The sequence below is a fragment of the Haliotis rufescens genome, unplaced genomic scaffold (genome assembly GCF_023055435.1).
Source record: "Haliotis rufescens isolate VD_foot unplaced genomic scaffold, xgHalRufe1.0.p SCAF_11, whole genome shotgun sequence".
NCBI lineage: Eukaryota > Metazoa > Mollusca > Gastropoda > Lepetellida > Haliotidae > Haliotis > Haliotis rufescens.
The window spans coordinates 37,545,804-37,564,796 of record NW_025963791.1 but is presented as its reverse complement, the minus strand read 5'-3'; the positions used below and the strand labels follow the sequence as shown (position 1 = coordinate 37,564,796).

The following is an 18,993-nucleotide window of genomic DNA, read 5'->3' as shown; positions in this document are numbered from 1 at the left end:
CTCGCAAAAATAAATAATACACTTGTCCTTATTAATTTTCAAAAAATGGGAAAATATGACCTACAAGATCACTTACTGTTATTGCATAACATATTTTCTGAAACAATGTAACACTATTTGCATTATGTTTAGAGTTCTATGTTTGTCTGAAAATTATTCGTTGCAGTTTATCCCAAAAGAATTAGCTCAATCATTGTGTTTATGTACTTATGCCGTGGCATAACACAAGTATTCAACCACGCCTTCTACAACTGACGCTGAAATAACCAGTGTGCATCATGCCTACTACATGCATTACGTGTGACGCTGACATGCCAGTATTCAATACTATTTACTGCCATTGACAATAACATACCAGTCTTCAATCATACTTACTACCATTAACACTGACGAACCAGTATTCAATAATATTTACTGCCACTGACGTTGCCATACTGGTATTCAATCATACTTACTGATATCGATGCTGACATACAAGTATTCAATCATACTTACTGCTATCGACGCTTACATAGTAGTATTCAATCATACTTACTGTTATCGACGCTGACATACTAGTGTTCAATCATACTTACTGTTATCGACGCTGACATACTAGTATTCAATCACACTTACTGCTATCGAAGCTGACATACTAGTATTCAATCATACTTACTGTTATCGACGCTGACATACTAGTATTCAATCATACTTACTGTTATCGACGCTGACATACTAGTATTCAATCATACTTACTGTTATCGACGCTGACATACTAGTATTCAATCATACTTACTGTTATCGACGCTGACATACTAGTATTCAATCATACTCACTGTTATCGACGCTGACATACTAGTACTCAATCATACTTACTGCTATCGACGCTGACATACTAGTACTCAATCATACTTACTGATATCGATGCTGACATACTAGTATTCAATCATACTCACTGTTATCGACGCTGACATGCTAGTATTCAATCATACTTACTGCCACTGACATACACGTACTCAAGTAACTTCTAATCATCGATCCTAAAGTGACTTCTAATAATTGATCTCACTGAAGTTACTTCTAATCTTGGTTCACACTGAAGCTGCTTCTAATTATAGATCCTACTCAAGTTAAATTCTTTGAAGGGCATTTCGAAGTTATAAAAACATGAATACATGACACTTTTTATGGATACCATTTTCTCTTATTCTTTGTCAGGGTGTTTCATAACTACTGCTTGCTCCTTTATCGGGTGAATGCTGAGTGAACACTCAAGTTACATCAAATAATGGCTCATACTCAAATTACTTCTTAACATGGATCCTACTCAACCTACGCCTAATCATGGGTCCTACTCAAGTTACCTCTGATCATGTGACATATTCAAGTTACTCCTAATAATGGGACACACTCAAGTGATGTCTAATCATGGGACATACTGATGCGTATGTCATGGAAAGCAACTTCTTTTATTCTTCGTCAGGATGTTTCAGAGCTACTTTATGCTCCTTTAGGGTGGCCCTGTCGCCTAAGACGCCGCGATTCTCTGTGCAGACACCTATGGTTGTTGGTTCGAATCCCGGTTCGCCCTGATTATGTTTCTAGGTTTGTCAGCACCATACCCATACTCGTGGGTTTCGCCGAAGTGGTACACGTCTGAGACCTGCACCACTTCGGGCTTTCCTCCCACATTAAGCTGACACGCTGTGATATAACTGGAATAATGTTAAAAGCGGCGTTAAACCCAACTCACTCACTCGTCCTCCTTTATCGAGTGAATGCTGATGGAATACTCAAGTTACTTCAAATAATGGGTCATTCTCAAGTTATGTCTAGTCATGGCACATACTGATGAGTAGGTCATGCGGGAAACAGATGAAATGGGCTAGACCCCATGTGGAGAACCAACCACAAGTTTATCCAACTGTCTCGAATCGGTCATTGACGTACTGTGTGTACCGAGTAAAATGCAGTGAAAAGTCACACAGAAAGAAATGCTCGATAGTTGTCTGTGAAAGTAAACATATTCCAGTTTGTGAGTTGGATTTTAAGCCGCTTGTATCAGTATTCACAGTGGGCAACGCCAGCAATGGGTTTATTTTCATCCAGTTCAGTAGATGATGTAACATACTTTCACATAAGTAACATGACATGTAGTATTATACTTATATTCTGATAATTCCTCTCCAATGCAAGTGGGATCAATTTTGTGTCTTCTCTAAAATGTCTCCAATACATCTTTACAGCAAGGGTTAGGTAAGTGTGTGTAGTTTTCAATATTTATTCCCAATATTTCAAAGTCCCGGCTGTGCCACTCAAGTGTCAGATCCTCACATAATTTGATGTTACTTCCTGTCCAACAGCAATGGACTTCACACATTGTACGCATCAAACCCGGGCCTTCAGCGTGACGAGAGAACGCTTTAACCACAAGGCTATCCCACCGCCCAAATACATTCTAGGGTCGATAGTCTTGAAAATACCCTTGCTGACACGACAGATATACATGACCAACGAATTTACCATCATTTTCTACCAAACGCAATTTCATAAACCGTTTGCTCATAAAACTTTCACGGGAACGTAAAAGGTCCCTCATACAAGATACAGTTATCGTCCAGCGGTGGGACTGGTTTATGCTTCATGTGTATTTTTGCTGTAGACATCAAGGCGGACGGATAACCAGTCTCGATTATCCAACAAAACAGATTCCATTGGGCGTAAAAGGCGAAATAGAGGTAGGCATCGCTTGACATCCGTGATGACACCTTCAAATACCTTGTCCTTGGATTTACCCAAGAAAATAACTTGTTCATTACACGTGTTAGGTGTTCTCAAAGTAAAAGTGTGTTGTGGCAAAAGAAATGGTTTCAATCCTCTTTCGATGTATGTTGTTTAATCTCAGCCTTTTAACCCTTGTCACTTCACTCTTTTATCTTCTTTTAGTTATGCGGGGTAAACTTTTGATAAACACGTGGTGCATTCCGCGTCAATTAAAGCAACAAAACCCTTTCCATTTTCATCAGAAAGCTCTACCAAAAGCAGAATCGATTGTTCGATTCCGACTACATGTATATCATGAGCACATGTTTTTGATTCACGATCAAATAGTGCTGATAACGGATGTTCGAGAAAAGGTGAGCGTATATTGCCCTATGTCCCACCGTCGGCACCGTCACACACGGAAACATATCGTAAAGGTTTTGGTTTGGTTTGGTTTGTTGTTTAACGCCGCACTCAGCAATATTCCAGCTACATGACGGCGGTCTGTAAATAATCGAGTCTGAAACAGACAATCCAGTGATTGACAACATGAGCATCGATCAACGCAATTGGGACCGATGACAGGCATCAACCAAGTCACCAAACCTGACAACCCCGATCCCGTTAGTCGCCTTTTACGACAAGCATAGTCGCCTTTTACGGCAAGCATGGGTTGCTGAACACCTATTCTACCCCGGAACTTCACGGGCCTATAGTAAAGGTCAAAATAGGGTCAAAATAGGGACTTGCATCGGACATCATTTTGGTCACTGATGCAAATGCAAGTCAAATGTTCACCTGCCAAATATATATTTGTTGTTTAACGCAGCACTCAGCAATAGTCCAGTTATATGACGACGGTCTGTAAATAGTCGAATCTGGACCAGACAATCCAGTGATTGACATCATGTGCAGCAATCCAACCAATTGGGATACGACGGCATGCAAGATCAACCAAATCAGCGAGCCTGACCACCCGATTCCATTAGTTGCTTCCTACGACAAGTATAGTCGCCTCTTACGGTAAGCATGGGTTGCTGAAGACCTATTCTCTACCTGGATCTTTTCGGGTCGAGTTTGAAATGCCAATAGTGGGAATGGTTAAGTTAACCATTGTGCGATGCTATTTTTAGTTTAAATGACTTAGATAAGATTGCATAACGTTGTAAAGTAACTATGTTTTACATAATCTGTCTGTATCTACCTGAGAAATCGTCAGAAGGAGCCGTGGCTGCAATGGACCAATGAACAATTTGGAAAAACAATTAGGGCTATAAATACGACTCTCAATACCATTCCGTGTGTTTCAGGAATAAGGATTAACCTGTAGTCATGACCACGTACTGTCTCATCGCATTCCTTGTTGCGGCAGGTGAGTTGGGACAGTGGGGAGATAGGCCATTGACAAAGACAGTGTCAGATTTCAGTTTTGAGAAGAATGTTCACTTTCAGTGAGGGCATCTTTTGTTTGACAAATTTGGAAAAGATTGAATAGGTTCATGAGTCATATTTCTTGCTATTGGAAAATTTGCTTCGAATAATGGCAAACATACATGGGCATCTGATGTCAGAACATTATTATTTTATTTTGTTTTTTTCCTGTTTTAATTGTCCAAGCTGTTGGGGATAACCTATTGATTCTACCTTTAAACAAAGACTCGTTGATATTATCGTTCAAGGTTGTTCGGAAAATATTTGATCTTATTTTCTTTCACATTTTGCCTCCATTACATCTGTGTCTAAACCTGGGTAGTATTTAACATTAAATAACAAATTCCTTCTGCGAGCGAGTTGTAAATTTAGAATCTCTGTCCATTGTTTAAAAATAAAAGATATTAGGAAGAACAAAGACTATTCCAAGTTTATTTGTACATGTTGTTAATATGGGTGTATTGAAGACGGGTTTCAAGCCTTGTTAATCTGCCATGCCCTTGCTTCCCAAAGAAAGAAATGTTTGTCACGTTTAGAAAATACTTACGTAAATCACCAAGTGATGTACAATATATTTAACTCAAAATATATAAATACTATTAAGTCGGTAACTATCTTTATCAACCACATTTTCAATAATATTTCTAAGCGTTGTTAACTTAGCAAATGCCCTGTCACTTACGTGACTGCAACTTTATTTTTTTTATTCATTAGTACTCAGGACAACAAGCCTGAAATACTGAATAAACACGTCTGTCCGTTTGACTGTCTGTTTAGCACGAAAATGTGTCTCAAAAGAAAACAGCTGAGTTTGAAAATTCGTATCGCACTGTCACGTAATGTCGCCTACAATAAATAAGAAAAAGAAGAAGAATCATGTCAGAAAAAAGATCCCACCACCCTCACTCTTCCCACAATCGCTTAAATTTACCAATCATAATGGGATCACGTGGTTTGATTAATGTGGAGGCTCTTCGTGACAGATTGTATTGTGCACTTTGGCACACATTTATTTGTCTTATGATCCTCTTGTGAAGCATGTGAAGACTCATGATGAAAACAAGTCATTCCACAGTTTTCTTAACGAGCCAGGTATGCGGGACATAATCTCAATGTCAGTATTGATATTGTTGATGGTTCTGTACTGCTGGACGGTACAGAAATGAGTGTCAACCAAGCGAAGTGCCATATCGGCCCAGACTATCTGAACGACCACTGCATCGAGTTTATGTGCAGTGAGTTGAGAAGATCAGCAACCCAGCAGTGTCCTTCGCTTGGATGAAGTCGGCTAGCCTGAAGAGTGAAACAGAAGGCTCTCTGTTTGGTGCTCAGGACCAGTCACTGCCCCTTCGAAACCGCCAATGTGTGATTTTGTTTCAAAATGTAAATATGAAATGTAGATTATGCAATGAATTTAATGAGACACAACACATTGTCAGGTCATGCCCACAAACACAGTATCTTAATCGACAAGATGGACTGGCTCGATCATTTTTTACCGTCTTCGCCATGCTTGTGGTTTAGTCACAGAGGTCCATCTATGGTACGGCCCGGAATATGTAGAGGGCATCATGGAAAATAATAAATACGAAATTCTTTGGAATAGGCCCTCATACCTATCCAGGCTAACACACCCGATCTTGTCGTTTCCGATACATCCAAAAAAATCATTTATAGCATTGAATTTTCTATCCCTTTCGGCACTAATGTGTCAAGATTCAGGAAAAACATGGCAAATATGGGGACCTCGCTGTCACGCTTACATCCCAAGTACCAAGTTGTCCGACTCCCCATAGTTCTCGGTACCTTAGGTTTGGTACCTCCCAATCTGTTGACTGACATTTGGAAAGAAGAGGCGATTGTAAATTTCCGACTGTATCATGATCATGTGTTTATGAATGACTATCAAATAGTGATGATACCAGGTGTTTGCGAAAAGGTGAGCATATCATGGTACAGTAAACTACGGTTATAACGAACACGCTTATAACGAACTGACGGATAAAACGAACTTACTTTTTTGGTCCCGAATATTTGCTGTAGTTATTCTGTATATATGCTTATAACGAACTACGGTTATAACGAACTAATATTAGTAGTCCCCTTGAGTTCGTTATAACCGTACTTTACTGTATATAGGTCGTACATTGCTGAAACTATAGCATCAGTTTGAAGATAATTTCGAAGGTACATGTATCTCCTTCGTTGAACATGTGCTTAAGTAGACGAAGCGTTAGGGTGGTTCTTTAAAGCAAAAGTAAATGAAGCGTTTCAACGTAACGGATCAGATTAAAAGAAATCATTTCTTTCCATCGGCAGCCCGCGTCCGTCTACATTTAGGTGTAAGTTTTCAAACCTAAGTGAGATGCATTAAAATACATAGGAAAATTTGAACCCGGAATCGGCGTGTAAAATAGACACTTCAACCACAAAGTAACCGCTTATCTAGTTATAGTTATACATGTATGATGTGACATAAATAAGTGCAAAACTCTAAACAATAACCAATGTGGTGTATTATTTAGAATTTGTAATAAAGATATAGTGTCCAGGAGGTCACTTCAATTATTTGAGGGTATCAGTTCTGCATCCACTGAAACTCATTGTATTACATCTGTGGCGTCTTCTGTTTGGCAAACAGAATGAGATGAGACTGTGATTACAGAGTCTTCCAGTCCCTGATAGTCACTTTGTGGACACTTCATGGAGTTAGAAGTACAATAAGATGTGGACTGATCCGCTGACCTATGTAATAACGCTATAACTGTTAGCGCTATTAGCATAAAACATGAACGCAGAAATTTGGAAAATTCTCTTCCTGTTTATGGCGGTTCTACAAGAAACGTTCATATATACTGTGAAAACAGATATAGGGTTGCTCTTCTTAGTTAGTTTTTTTATATTTCAAATCTGGATCTTACTATTTTCGCTGCTTGCTTCTCAACTCAATGTGTCTGGTGTTACTCAATGAAATATACTGTCAACATTATAAACAATGCTTGGAATCACTTTTATTTTGTTTGGGTTTAACTTTTTTCATAATATAAAAACCTTTTATAGAATACTTGAAGCTTAAGTAAAAACACTAACTTTAACTTGCACGGAAACATCCATTAAATGCTCCAAAGTCGTATACAAGCCTGAAATACATGACACGATCAACTGATGTGGCTTCATCAGGGTAAGAAAACACTCAACTGATGACACTATGTTATTTTCAGTGTCAGCCGCGCCCTCAACGTGGGACATTAACGCTCCTGGTTGCGGCAGTAACTACGTTAACTACAAGTACCCAGACCGCTACATTGTAGGTGGGCAAGAGGCTGCTAGACACGCTTACCCATGGATGGTGAGTGTTAGAATTGTCAAACATTTAGCTAGAAGTTGGTCACTTCCGCTCAATGGTTTTCATTTCACTGTGCCACAAAGAAGAATAAAGAAACAAACTGCGAAATGTGGCTTATTGTTGACCTACCAAATATGTACGTTTGTCTCGGAGTGTTAACAAAATGGCTCTAATATGAACGGCCTAATGCTAACAGATTCAGGCGCTGGTAAGAGGCATAATCCTGGACAGCTAGTTGCAGCGCGTTATACCACTGCAAATGAATCAAGTAAGTGAGTGAGTTGGGTTTAACGCTGCTTTGGACAGTATTCCAGTTATCCCAGGGCGTGTCATCGGAAATCCCAAATCGATGCAAGGGTTAAAACTGCGAGCACGATAATGGTGCTGACAAACCGAGAAACGCAATCGTGGTGAACAGGGATTCGAACCCACCATCAAAGGTTTCTGGCGTGCCCAGAGGATGTAACTCTGCACTTCGAGTGGCGGTGGCGTTGACGACTGGGCCACCCGTCACCCGCAAAAGGATCAAGAAGAAGTTTTGGTAATCAGTGCTGTGTTTCCCTTCTAGGTCGCCATGTACTTCCGTGGATCCTTCAGATGTGGAGGTAGTCTGATCCAGGGAAGTGGCAGCAGAAGCTACGTCCTCACAGCAGCCCATTGCACAGTGTAAGGAGATGTGACAAGTTTAGAACGGATATTGAAATGTATATAAAAGAAATCCGTGCATGTGTAAATGGACATTGCAGAGCTGGGCTGGTATGTCCTGAGCTGATTGTGAGTGTAATTAGGGTATTATAGGTGCACGTTTAGTGTAGTGGGTGTCGGGGTGTGTTACATGTATGTAGGGGTGTCTAACGGGTGTACATGGAATGTTACAGGTGAGATGGGAGGGATGTTGCATATCAAAAGGAAAGTTACAAGTGGGAGAGGGCCGGTTACATGTGTCAAGGGGTACATGTGCATCTGCATGTGACTGGAAAATGTATCTCTGAAGTATGCATGGGATGCAAGAGGGACACTGTGATGCTGATATCAAATACATTGTTAATTGGGGATTAAGTAAAAAATATAGCTGTTTCTGTATTGTTGAAGTGGAAACCAACAGGGACTTTTACTGAAGTGGTGAAAGACTTTCGTGACATTCTCCATGCAAAGTTTCAGTTTCAGTGCTCATGTGGTTTCGAAAAGGCAGGACCAGATGAGCTCAACCTGACCCAGAAAACACCTTCTTCTGAATATGCTTGCAGGAACACCAATGCCAACCAATGGGAAATGCGTCTTGGGCGCCATGACCTTTCTGCCTCTGAGACCAACACAAGGCAGCACATCGGTGTAGATCAGGTCATCAACAACCCTTCCTACAGCTCCAGCACGTTAAACTGGGACATTGCCCTGCTGCGGTTGGCCTCCAACCCGACAGTGAACGACTACGTGAGGCCTGGATGTTTCCCGATTGGTGACATAAGTCCTGGGGAAAATTCCTTCGTCAGCGGCTGGGGCGTCCTCACAGAGGGTATGTTATTCATTCAACATTTCTGACAAACAAATGTTATGGATGAAGGTACACCATCTGACCATGTTTGCAGGTGCGAATATTATTTGTAATGTACAGGCGGTTCACTAACCCAATGTCTACGTTATGTACAGGCGGTTCACTGACCCATTGTCTACGTTATGTACAGGCGGTTTACTAACCCATTGTCTACGTTATGTACAGGCGGTTCACTAACCCATTGTCTACGTTATGTACAGGCGGTTCCCTGACCCATTGTCTATGTTATGTACAGGCGGTTTACTAACCCATTGTCTACGTTATGTACAGGCGCTTCACTAACCCCTTGTCTACGTTTTTACAGGCGGTTCACTAACCCATTGTCTACGTAATATATGGGGGGTTAACTAACCCATTATCTACGTTATATATGGGGGGTTCACTGACCCATTATCTACGTTATGTACAGGCGGTTCACTAACCCATTGTCTACGTTATGTACAGGCGGTTCACTGACCCATTGTCTACGTTATGTACAGGCGGTTCACTTACCCATTGTCTACGTTATGTACAGGCGGTTCACTAACCCATTGTCTACGTTATGTACAGGCGGTTCACTGACCCATTGTCTACGTTATGTACAGGCGGTTCACTAACCCATTGTCTACGTTATGTACAGGCGGTTCACTAACCCATTGTCTACGTTATGTACAGGCGGTTCACTTACCCATTGTCTACGTTATGTACAGGCGGTTCACTAACCCATTGTCTACGTTATGTACAGGCGGTTCACTAACCCAATGTCTACGTTATGTACAGGCGGTTCACTAACCCATTGTCTACGTTATATATGGGGGGTTCACTAACCCATTATCTACGTTATGTACAGGTGGTTCATTACCAGACACGCTTCAGGTTGTGAATAAGCCTATTCTCACCCACCAGACCTGCAGAGACCAACTGGGTTCCAACAACTACTACGACAGCAACATGCTTTGTGCCGGTTTTGATGCAGGCGGTGCTGATGCCTGCCAGGTAACATCTGGAATCCGCACACCATCAACATGTCCTCCCATGAGCCTAGATGCGTGTGAGACGAGGAATAATGTCACCAGTGACATACTGTAACGATCTGTGTAGACTGCTCATTTTTCTTTCTTAGGCCTCAAAGTGAGATCGACCATTCTTCTAACCTAATATGACATCGTATACGGCAACTAAAGACACCATAACTAATAGTATGACCATGTTGATCAGTTCTTGAACAACAGCATAGTGGATATTTATCATCAATGTTGATACTAAATCGAATAATAACAATGTGAGTGTTAAACAGTTCTTTAACAATGGTAGTGTAAGTATAAATAAGCAATTTGGATGTTTAATAGTCCTTGAACAAAAGCGATGTAGGTGTTTGACAGTTATTGGACAATAACAGTATATCTGTGTGTGTGTGTGTGTGTGTGTGTGTGTGTGTGTGTGTGTGTGTGTGTGTGTGTGTGTGTGTGTGTGTGTGTGCGTGTGTGTGTGTGCGTGTGTGTGTGTGCGTGTGTGTGTGTTAGTCAGGGTGTATATGATTGTTTTAACAGTTCTTGAACAATAGTATTGTATTCGATAACAGTTCCCTCAACAAAGGCACTGTTATAACAATGTGGGTGTTTAACTGTTCGTGAACAAAAGTAATGTGGGTGTTTGACAGTATCCCATCAATAGCAGAGTGGGTGTATTCAAAGTTCTCGAACAATAACAGTGAAGATGTTCACCTGGGTCCATTTCCAGAAAGCAACCTTGGCGCTAAAGCTATCATAAGTATATTTAAAGGGGTTAGAATCGTCTTCGCGCTTAGGTCGCTTTATGGAACGGAGCCCAGTCCTTTAACATGGTAGGAGTTTGAATCAAATGAAAGTCTCTGGTATGTCCAACATCAATAAACGTATGTCTCTGTAATGTACTTATTCTGGCGAGTTCTCTGACATGATAAGCTACCAGCTAGACAGAAATCTTTGGCGATATTTGAAATCGCAATTACTTTGGAAATCTATTTTGTATATTTATTCCCAAAACACAAGACGGTACATATACACTGCCTGCTTTTATTCGACAGGGAGACAGTGGTGGACCTCTGATGGCAATCCGTGGAGGAAGAGTTGAGATTGTCGGTGAGTGAGCCATGCATCGATACGTACCTTGACGCAAAATGAAATTTTTGAAATCTATTTTGATATTCGGGGGTGAGGGTGTGTGTGTAGGGGGGTAGAGTGAGGGGGAATGTTAGGGATTTTGTATGGAGACAATATATTTTTTAAGCTGCAGCTCCAAATGCAATTATAAATCCTATATCCTGAATATCGAATGGCTGGGCCCTAAACAGGAAAAGGTGCATGCCTTAACCAAATGTCATTGTTTCTTAACTCACATGTTTGTTGGATTTGTTTTACATGAAACTACTGACCGTTTCAATCAATACCACGTACGTGTGCGTGCAATCTGGTCGTGATGAATCTGAACAAGACCCTTATGATTTCTCCAGGTATCGTAAGCTGGGGATTCGGATGTGCCAGACCCGAGCGTCCAGGTGTCTATAGCAACTCGGTCAGGTCCAAGAACTGGGTTAGCAGCTACATCAACTAGAGCCACACTGTTATTACAGATGATAAAATATTCACCTCAGAATAGTTAGTTTTTATTCTTGTACACACTCAGGTGTTACACATGTACACCACTCAGTGTATAAGTCATCGTGTGTGCTATTTGGATATTGAATATGTGAATTTGATTTACTCCATGATCAGCAACATTGCAGCGCAATGATGATAAGTAAATGTGACAACATCATTTCCATAGCAACTAGCTATCACTGCTAAATACAGAGTTGAGTGTACGATTCCGACAATGTCGAGGGCATATGTTCATGAATCACTATCAAATAGTGACGATACCAGGTGTTCGCGAAAATGTGGTTTTACTCAAATGTGAATGTAATGAAAATGACACAAACGACATGGAACAAGAGTCACATGATACTCCTTGAAATCTTCGTATAAAGAACATGTTCGATTGTACCTCACAAGTTGAAATGTAGACACCAGGTGATGACGCTACGACAGGAAACGCTAGGTTCTGGGTTCACGACGAACGGACCGCCTCCGTGGTCTTGTGGTAGAGCGTCCGCCCGGAGAGCGGAAGGTCCAGGGTTCGATCCCGGGCCGCGTCATACCAAAAGACGTTAAAAGATGGTACTTGTTGTTACCCTGTCTTGCGCTCGGCATTAAGGGGCTAAAACAAGGACTGGTCGGCTCGGAGTCAGTATACTGTGTCTGAGTGGGGTATTCATGTTAAACTGCGCCATGGTATCTCAGTGAGCTAGCACTATAAATCGGCATCAGTCCGGACTAGTACAAGCAGCCACACACACACATACACGTGCATGTACGTCGCTATATAAGTGCAATAATCTTGGACGCGACGTTAAACCCAATTTCACCTCACCTCACGACGAACGTTGAGAACCCAACCCTGGTTTGGGACATTATCAGCGAACCAAACTTGCCCACCTTTAACATATGTTTTATTTGGGATTACATTTCATTCAATGTTATTAAGTTATCGAACAAATTCTAGAACTTTTTAAGGTTGAGTCCCGTCCCCAGCTTGGCAAACTAATGTAGTGTAAAGTAACTTTTGTGGAAGTGTTCTTCTTTGACGCAGAGTGTCTTTCTCAAGACGGGCGGTTAGTACAAGAAGGACTTTTTCCAAATAGCATAAGGGTGGGTAGCCTAGTTGTTAAAGCGTTCGCTCGTCACGCCGACGACCTAGGTGCGATTCCCGACATGGGTACAAAGTGTGAAGCCCATTTCTGGTGTCCCCCGCCGTGGTATTGCTGGAATATTGCTAAAAGCGGCGTAAAACCATACTCGCTCACTCAGTCAGTTGCATAAGGTGATTTGAACAATATGTATTGGCAAAAAAGGAATGGGATTGGTGGACAGGAAAAGCCTATTTGAACACCTCACCCTACAAGGCCATTTAACAATTAATAAGATTTAACAATACATGAATTTAGACCCAATTTAATTTTTAGACCAAAAAACGAATTGGGGAACAATGGAAAATATTGAGAAATTAGCTTTACTGTTAGTACATTTGAAAATATTTTTTTAATTTGAAGTTAGCACGATATCCGGCTTTTCCATTGGACGAGAGGTCGGTCACATGACCGCGAATTTGACGTTCATAAGTGTATGAACGACACAATTTGACGTTCATACGTTTTTCACGAGATCGTGTTCTTGAAATGACGTCAACACTGACGGACTACTTCCACATTCCTGGGGAAACCCCTGGGGATTCGCAAGCTCCGACGTTAGTACAGTTTGGCCCTGACTCTATGAAGGTTCATACTCCAATGAACTCACACAAAGTGAAGGTCAATTCTTAATTGCACGCATACAAATTCAACGCGTCAGAATCAAATGTTGAGATTTGTTTGTGTGCATTGTTTTCAACATGGAAACCCACGATAGCATATCGTTTCCCTGTGTCTAAAACTAAGTGTTCGCTTATTCATTTCCATCAGTATATTTTCAGATGGGGTGATACTATCAGTGAAACCATATACAATACATTTTTATACCTACAATGGGACACAAGGTCGCAGTATATACTACAAATACAAATACATGAAATGCAGAATCCATAGCTCCTTTGTCCAACTGATGTCTAATATCAATTGAAATTAAGAGAAAGCTCAATGATATGATGACAGATGTAAGATATGATGAAACGCTTTCCGTATTGGCCGAGGGACTCAAATAAATAGAATATGACTTCTTTTAGAAGAACAATACAAAACAGAAGAAGTAGTCACAACCTGGGACATCAACGCTGACAACTGCGGCGACTGGGGACACGTAGTCCTGTTCACTTCATTGTTAAAGGTGCAGTGTCCACATCACATACCTATCCACCGGCCGCCTCCGTGGTCTGGTGGATAGAACGTCTGACCGTAGAGAGGAAGGTCGGTGGTTCGATCCCCGGCCGCGTCATACCAAAATACGTTAATAGGTGGTACTTGTTGTTACCCTGGCTAGCGCTCGGCATTAAGGGGATAAAACATGGAATGGTCGTGTCAGAGTCAGTATTTGGTGCCGGGACTCCATGTTAAACTGCGGCATGGTATCCCTTAGCACTATATAACCGGCATTAGCCAGGATTCGTTCAAGACCGCCTCCGTGGTCTAGTGGTAGAGCGTCCGCCCGGAGAGCGGAAGGTCCGGGGTTCGATACCCGGCCGCGTCATACCAAAAGACGTTAAAAGATGGTACTTGTTGTTAACCTGTCTGGCGCTCGGCATTAAGGGGCTAAAACAAGGACTGGTCGGCTCGGAGTCAGTATACTGTGACTGAGTGGGGTATTCATGTTAAACTGCGGCATGGTATCTCAGTCTATAGCACTATAAATCGCCATCAGTCCGGACTAGTACAAGCAGCCACACACGTACATGCACGTCGCTATATAAGTGCAATAATCTTGGACGCGACGTTAAACCCAATTTCACCTCACCTCACCGTTCAAGCAGCCACACACACACAAGCATGCATGTCGCTAAATAAGAGTAATAATCTTGAACACGACGTTCTCTCCTTTCCACGGATCCAATGCCATTTTACTGTTAGGTTTCAATTGTTGCTATTGTGTAGTTTTGTTTATCATTTTCATAGTTTCAAAATACGTTAGCAGTAGCTATAAAGCGGGAGAGCCAAAGAAAAGATCCGGTCTGTTTCTGGCGGATGGCCTAATGATGAACATAAACATGGCTTCACGTTTAGGTGTGTCGTGATCAGATACACGTTAGTGACCCGTGAAGATCCGGGGTAGAATAGGTCTTCAGCGACCCATGGTGACTATGCTTGTAAGAGGCGACTAACGGGATCGGGAATGATGCGTAGAATGATGCTCATGATGTCAATCACTGGACTGTCTGGTCAAGACTCGATTATTTACAGACAGCCGTCATATAGCTGGAAAATTGCTGAGTATGGTGTTAAACAACAAACAAACACATATACTCCACTATATGTCCTCTGCAAATTCTAAAAGTTTCGAACAACATATATTTTATTAAAAGGTATGAACGTTACAAAATATTATGGCTTTTAAAAGACTCTAATGACGTACATATATTCTGGTTTATTAAACCGTAAAGAGACTACTAGTATGTTACTCCCACACAATTTAATCAGTTAAATACCAACGATACCAAGTTATTTATGCAAAATCCAGCACATATTTTGATCTCAGCTACATGTATTTGATAAGATTGTAATTCCTCCTTTTTTCTAAACACCTTAAACTTGAACCAGCTTTAAATATTAAAGCCTGTTTCCTGTTTAATGTTTAACGTCGCAGTAAGCAATATTCCACCTATATTCTGTATCTAATTGTAAAATCTTACTTAAAACTTAATAATTTGCAAATAAAAGATATATATTTTTGTACAAAAGAAAATGTTAGCATCAGAGATGTTCAATACTGTTGCAACATAAATAAGCGAGCACTGCTGTAATGCCTACAGTAATTTTACTTTTAACCGCGGGTAGAATAAGGGTTATCGTTCTTGTTTGAAGTAGTTCTCGTGTTCAAACGCCAATATGGAAACCTTCGAGAGGGACACGAGTCTACATTCGGCTTGTCCCAGAATGGGACGATTTGGTCACGAATGTGTCGAAACAAATTTTCGATTTACCCACGTGGTACATTGTGTAAAGCCCATTCTAAGTTTATCCTGTCGAAATAAGATTTCAATTTACCAACACAGTTACAATGTGTAAAGTCCATTCTACGTATCCCCTGTCGAAACAAGTTTTCGATTTACCAACAATCCGGGATGCATTGCAAACCGCCAATCGCTTGCAAGCGACGTACAGTAATTCGCCTAACAACGGGGCGCTAACTGTCAGCACCTTCAGCGTACTCATCGCTGACTGGGATCGCTTCCCTCTCGAACCAAATGACGGTCATAAATTTCATGAGTTCGTCATCGAGCCTCTCCTATTACGTTCTTCATTAAGGCAAGGCAACCAAGCGGTAGTTGCGCTGCCATTTTGGAAGAGTGCGCAAGCGCTTCGAACTGTTGCAGACCCCGGGGTGAGCGATTAAGTTTCTTACTCTAAGCGATTCGTGGCTTCCAACGTGTTCCCTACTGAGACGGGGTCGCCTGTGTTGTATACCATTGCTAATACACCTGTCAGGTGATGTGGAATCGAACCCTGGTCCATTCAGTAAGGGGCGGACCATTTGATATTTAAGGGGGGCTGTTGTTGGGTTTTTTGGTAGAATCCTGGTGCATTTTTCTTCATTTTGGGGGGCTTTTTTTTATTCTGAAAAGAGAGCTGAGATTGTTTTAGAACACACTTCAAATTCAACCTGTGGAACGAATGTTACAATTTTCTCAGTGCTCACTAAAATATAATAACTATACAGATGTAGGCTATTTTAAAACAGAACAATGGTAATAGCAGTATAATAAAGCATTTTTATAAAAATAAAAAAACATACGTAAGATCCAGCGACGTAAGAAGGACATTATAGATAGCATTATGGGTCCTGTCCGGAGACGTAGATTATAGACGCCTCAATGCCAATACTTACCCCTCTATCACGTTTTGTCGTTCTTTATGCAAATGCCACTCCATCCAGATACAAAACACAAGTCATTACACCTGATGGTGTTTTTGAATGGAGTCGGCTCCCTTGCGGCCTAAAAATGCTCCTATGGCATTTCAGCAAACAATTTCTGGCACTAAACGAAATGAATAAGCGTTACATATTAATATATGAAAATGACATCATTATAGTTTCTAAAACGTTTTCAGAATATTTGAATAACCTCAAGGCAATTTTCAAAAAGATAAAAAGCAGGACTCAGTCTAAAACCAGGCCAATGTAAATTCGCGACAAAACAAGCCACCTGCTTAGGGTATGTCTTCAGCAAAGATGGCATCCATGTCGATCCTTCTAAAATGGATTCAGTCACACAGATCCCATCCCCTAAAAATGTCCATGACATGCGTCATTTCTTAGGTTTGGCTTCGTATTATCGCAAATTTGTAGCAAACGTTTCTGGAATCGCCTCCCCTATATACAACCCTTTATATGTCTTTCGAAAAATCCAACAATTTCCAACAAGCTAAAGCAAGCCCTTACAACAGCCCATCCTTGCATATCCCGACCAATACAAACCCTTCATCCGCACAACTGATGCGTCTCAAACTGCTATAGGGTACTTTTAGGACATCTTGATTCTCATGGTATAACTTGTAATGGTGTTGGTAATTCATGTCTTTTGACAATACAAGTATCTTTCTTGATATTGGTCCTGTTCTGTTTTTAGGATTAAACAATGTTGGTTGGTAACGTTTCTTTTGCTCGTCAGTAAAGGTTACTGCAATAAACTATTTTTATTTATATATATGTTTATGTTGTACTTTTTTCCAAGTAAGGGTAAATGGTGCTTAATGACCGTTTCACATCACAGTTAACAACTGTTTCAATCATATCATGTAAGGCATTCAACATTGACACAAGTCACGAGTCACAACAGCAATACCTGAAAGTACACGTCATTCAGGCATTGATGGTCATAATGTTTGTTTGTTTGTTTGTTTACTTGTGGTTCAACTCCGCACTCAAAAATATTCCAGCTATATGACGGCGGTCGTTTTTCAGAGAAGTTTGAATCACTTGTAGAAAAAACAGTTCATGCCGTATTTACAAATATTGATGAAAGCATAGAATTGGTGGGAGCGGGGGGTGAGGGGTTGGGGGTTGCGGGGCTGGTGAAGAATTGAAGAAAGTGTTCCACATTGATAAGAAAGCAATGGTTTGATGTGGAATGTGGAAAGTCAATTACTAAAGCAAGAGATATGTACGTGCCAAAACATATCCAGACGAGAGACCGCCTCCGTGGTCTTGTGGTAGAGCGTCCGCCCGGATAGGGGAAGGTCCGGGGTTCGATCCCCGGCCGCGTCATACCAAAAGACGTTAAAAGATGGTACTTGTTGTTACCCTGTCTGGCGCTCGGCATTAAGGGGCTAAAACAAGGACTGGTCGGATCGGAGTCAGTATACTGTGTCTGAGTGGGGTATTCATGTTAAACTGCGGCATGGTATCTCAGTGAGCTAGCACTATAAATCGGCATCAGTCCGGACTAGTACAAGCAGCCACACAAACACACGAATGTACATGCACGTCGCTATATAAGTGCAATAATCTTGGACGCGACGTTAAACCCCATTTCACCTCACCTCCAGACGAGATAAAGATTTGCGGGTGTTGCTTTTTGCTGATGATATAGACTGGGGGGACAAATTGTAAACTCCAAGTAAACACATAAAAAGGGAAATAAACTATTAAGTAGGGGAAGATGGTCCTTCAGTCACAACCGCTACAAATTGTCACTTCTTATAAATATGTAGGGATTAGTTTCACAAGCAGATTATTGCGCAATTGTCACACCTGTGATGCAGCAATCCGGGCAAACAAAAAGATGGGTATCTTACATACTTTAAAAACTTTCACTGATCTTTCATGTGAAGAATTTTTGATGCACAAGTCAGAGGTCTGGGTTCATAATGAATACAAAGCTATTGAACTGGTCAGTCTGTATGCTTGTAAACGATACATGGGCGTAAGTAACTGTACATCGAGTGCTGTGGTATATGGTGAAAGTGGAAGTGTGTTAGAATTCTTAAATACTGGTACAAGATTCTTAAAATGCCTATTGATAGATTACCCAGAAATTGATGTCATATGATGTTATTGAATGAAAAACATGGAATTCGGAATTGGGTATATGATGTTTGTCTGTTTGTTTGTTTGTTTGTTTGTTTGCTGTTTAACGCCGCACTCAGCAATATGACGGCGATCTGTAAATAATCGAATCTGGACCAGACAATCCAGTGATTGATATCATGAGCATCGGT

General features: G+C 41.1%; 1 protein-coding gene across 1 annotated transcript; it reads left to right on the top strand.

Moving 5' to 3' along the window:
• Positions 1-3,956: 3,956 nt before the first annotated feature.
• On the top strand, positions 3,957-11,684 carry LOC125378028 (trypsin-1-like). Its single transcript, XM_048392709.1, has 7 exons — positions 3,957-4,114; positions 7,395-7,522; positions 8,088-8,185; positions 8,767-9,032; positions 9,901-10,046; positions 11,116-11,170; positions 11,542-11,684. Exons 1-7 carry the CDS (start codon positions 4,075-4,077, stop codon positions 11,640-11,642), a joined length of 834 nt encoding a protein of 277 aa, XP_048248666.1. The 5' UTR covers positions 3,957-4,074; the 3' UTR covers positions 11,643-11,684.
• The last annotated feature ends 7,309 nt before the right edge of the window (positions 11,685-18,993 follow it).

Coding starts and splice junctions, on each gene's coding strand:
- LOC125378028 (XM_048392709.1), top strand. CDS start 4,075: ATGACCACGTACTGTCTCATCGCATTCCTTGTTGCGGCAG. Junction 8,186..8,766: donor ACAGCAGCCCATTGCACAGT/GTAAGGAGATGT, acceptor ATATGCTTGCAG/GAACACCAATGCCAACCAAT. Junction 9,033..9,900: donor CTGGGGCGTCCTCACAGAGG/GTATGTTATTCA, acceptor CGTTATGTACAG/GTGGTTCATTACCAGACACG.